Raw genomic sequence first — 2,480 nt, forward strand, 5'->3', positions numbered from 1 at the left:
CCCCGTTTGTGATTCCATGATTTACATACAATATCTTGTATTTTTCTTGAATGACACACGTTTAGGGTTAAAACAGCAATCTTTGGATAGGTGGACACACGCCCTTATTTATTAATTTTTGTCTTGTTTATGTGCTGTTCTAATTTGATTTAATTCTGTTGTGAAACCTTTATTTTTCACGCTTTGCTTTATGCTCTGTGCTGAAGCTACAAACGATTTTCTGGATCCTTAAAACAGAAGATCAAGAAATTCTGGTGCTTTAGATTAAGTTACCTCTATCAACATATTGCATGCTACATACGTCGTCACAGAGAGTTGAAAGCTTGGAATTTATTGACAACTTTTATGGCAACTTTTGTCATTTTTTGTGCCAACTTTTGGGAACTTTTGGACAAAAAGAAAATGGCCACAAACGCAGATACTAGCACTACCACTACATTGTTCCACTACGGTGACTACCACTACGGTGACTACCACTGCCACTACTACTACCACCACCACAAGTGTAGAACAACTCACTGACGTCCCACTCACACTCACCCACCCACCTGATCGGGAAGAGCAGTATAATCATGATGGGAAACAACATCTGCGTGTAGACGAAGGGGCTGTAGCTGAGGAAGGTGATGAGCGCCAGCTGGACCAGCTGAAGGGCCGAGAACTTGGTCAGGATGCTCAGGGGGAGCTGCCGGATCGTCGAGTTGGCCGGGAACGTCGCCTGGGGGCAGACCAAGGTTTAGTTCAGTTTCGTTTGAGTTAAATACGGCGCTCGCAACTGCATAAGATCACATGATCGAGAATTTGAATTAGAACTATTTAACCTCCTTGCTGACAAAACGTCTATTTTTTTTTTCGTTTTTGGAGCCACATTTTTTAAAATTTGTTAAATCGAAAGCCTGAGCAGTTACAGTAACCTACTTGTGTGAACAAAATCAAAGTGAAACTGTGACTAGTTTTTAAAATAAATTAAAATTTAATTTCGGAAAAACGCCTTTTTAAGAATTAAAATGGTTACGCTGGCAAAAAATCCTCTTTATCTCAAAATTGCTCTGAATAAAAGATAGGTTTAGTTTAGTAAGAGTTTGACAGTTTAGTTTAGTAGGAGATTCTGTTTAGCTTAGCCTAGTTCAGTTTAGTTTAGTTTAGTTTTAGTTTTACAGCGCTCGCAACTGCATAAGGTCACATATGTGCGAAACACAAGCGAGTTGCATTCACAACAGTTCGCAGCACGGCTTGTTTTAATTTGAGTAAGTTTTACGACACTGGCAACACAATAACATGGCCATATGGGTGTCGAAAATTAGAGGTGTTACAAGAGAGTAGAGTAATAAACACAAAACTGGAAGGAAAAGGACGACAGCAGATGTTTGATTGGAAAGGAGCAAACCACACAGAGCAACTGCAAACGCAAAACTGCAAAGGGCACTAACAAGTATCAAGTAGGTGTCAAGGAGTCATCTTCAACTCCAACCCCCCCCCAAATAATAATGATTTAAAAAACAATTTTATCTTTTAAATTATTTCGATGCACAAATCCCAATGGTACAATCAGATACAGCAAGTTCATTAATTAAAGGCTACTGTCTATCTTGTTTAATTGTACATTTTCTGGCCTGTCGAAAAGTCGAACAACATGTACACGTATTTTCGAGCTGACAACCCAAGAAGTCAATATTGTAATTTGGAGCAAAGACTGAACACTCATAGATTTTAAATTCCGCTATCCAAGAATTTCAAGCTTTGGAAATCACCAAATTTTGGAGGCCATTTTACCTCTTAAACCAGGTGACCCCACCTCCAACAATCGCAAATAGCTCTACTTCTATTCTAGATAGATGGGTATTTTAAAAAATCGAAAACAAGGCAAATTAACAAGCTTTTAGATGATGCCAATAACTCCGCATGCCCAAAAAAACTGACCAGCGCACTACATGTACTCCATGTATGGTATAAAACACAGTTAAAGTTACTGGCGTCGGAAACCCAAGAGTCTTGGGGAAAACCCCGGAAAAGGACAAAAATAGATGGCGGAAATACGCCATCTATATTTGGGCCAATCGCAGAGATGTGCTTGGTCGTCGCTGCAGCTTCATGTGTATACAACAACCCTGTTTTTGTATTCTGCTGCTTTTACCTGATCCTTGAAGAGGAGCGTGAGCCTCTCTATGAAGTCGTTCCCATTGAGGGAGACGATGGCCAGAAAGATGAGCATGCCCTCTAGCACGGCCTTGGGGATGTAGTTGAGCGGCAGAGGCAGGAGGAACAGGGACATGCCGATGAAGCAGCCCATCAGGATGCCCGTCAGTCGGGTCTCGCGGACACGGATTAAGCTGAGGAGAGGAGTGGAGAAATGTACATGTACTGTGGTTATAAAGTGAGACGTGAGTGTGAGGTGAGAGTGTTGCTGAATCAGGTTTGGTGGTTTTAATTTATTTACCCAAGAAATTTTAATCTTTCCCTTTTATAGTTTCTTCCTGAGC

The 2,480-nt window shown here is 40.8% G+C and overlaps 1 protein-coding gene across 1 annotated transcript in view; it reads right to left on the reverse strand.

Annotated features, from left to right (window-relative positions):
- Positions 1-2,480, reverse strand: part of LOC101848427 (sodium bicarbonate transporter-like protein 11) — a gene marked incomplete at its 5' end in the record, with an annotated part of 13,257 nt that overhangs the window by 2,782 nt on the left and 7,995 nt on the right. Inside the window, 2 exon segments of the mRNA XM_013081077.2 lie at positions 549-718; positions 2,135-2,330. Of these exon segments, the coding sequence (XP_012936531.1) occupies positions 549-718; positions 2,135-2,330 (366 nt within the window).

Source organism: Aplysia californica, unplaced genomic scaffold, assembly GCF_000002075.1.
Source record: "Aplysia californica isolate F4 #8 unplaced genomic scaffold, AplCal3.0 scaffold00114, whole genome shotgun sequence".
NCBI lineage: Eukaryota > Metazoa > Mollusca > Gastropoda > Aplysiida > Aplysiidae > Aplysia > Aplysia californica.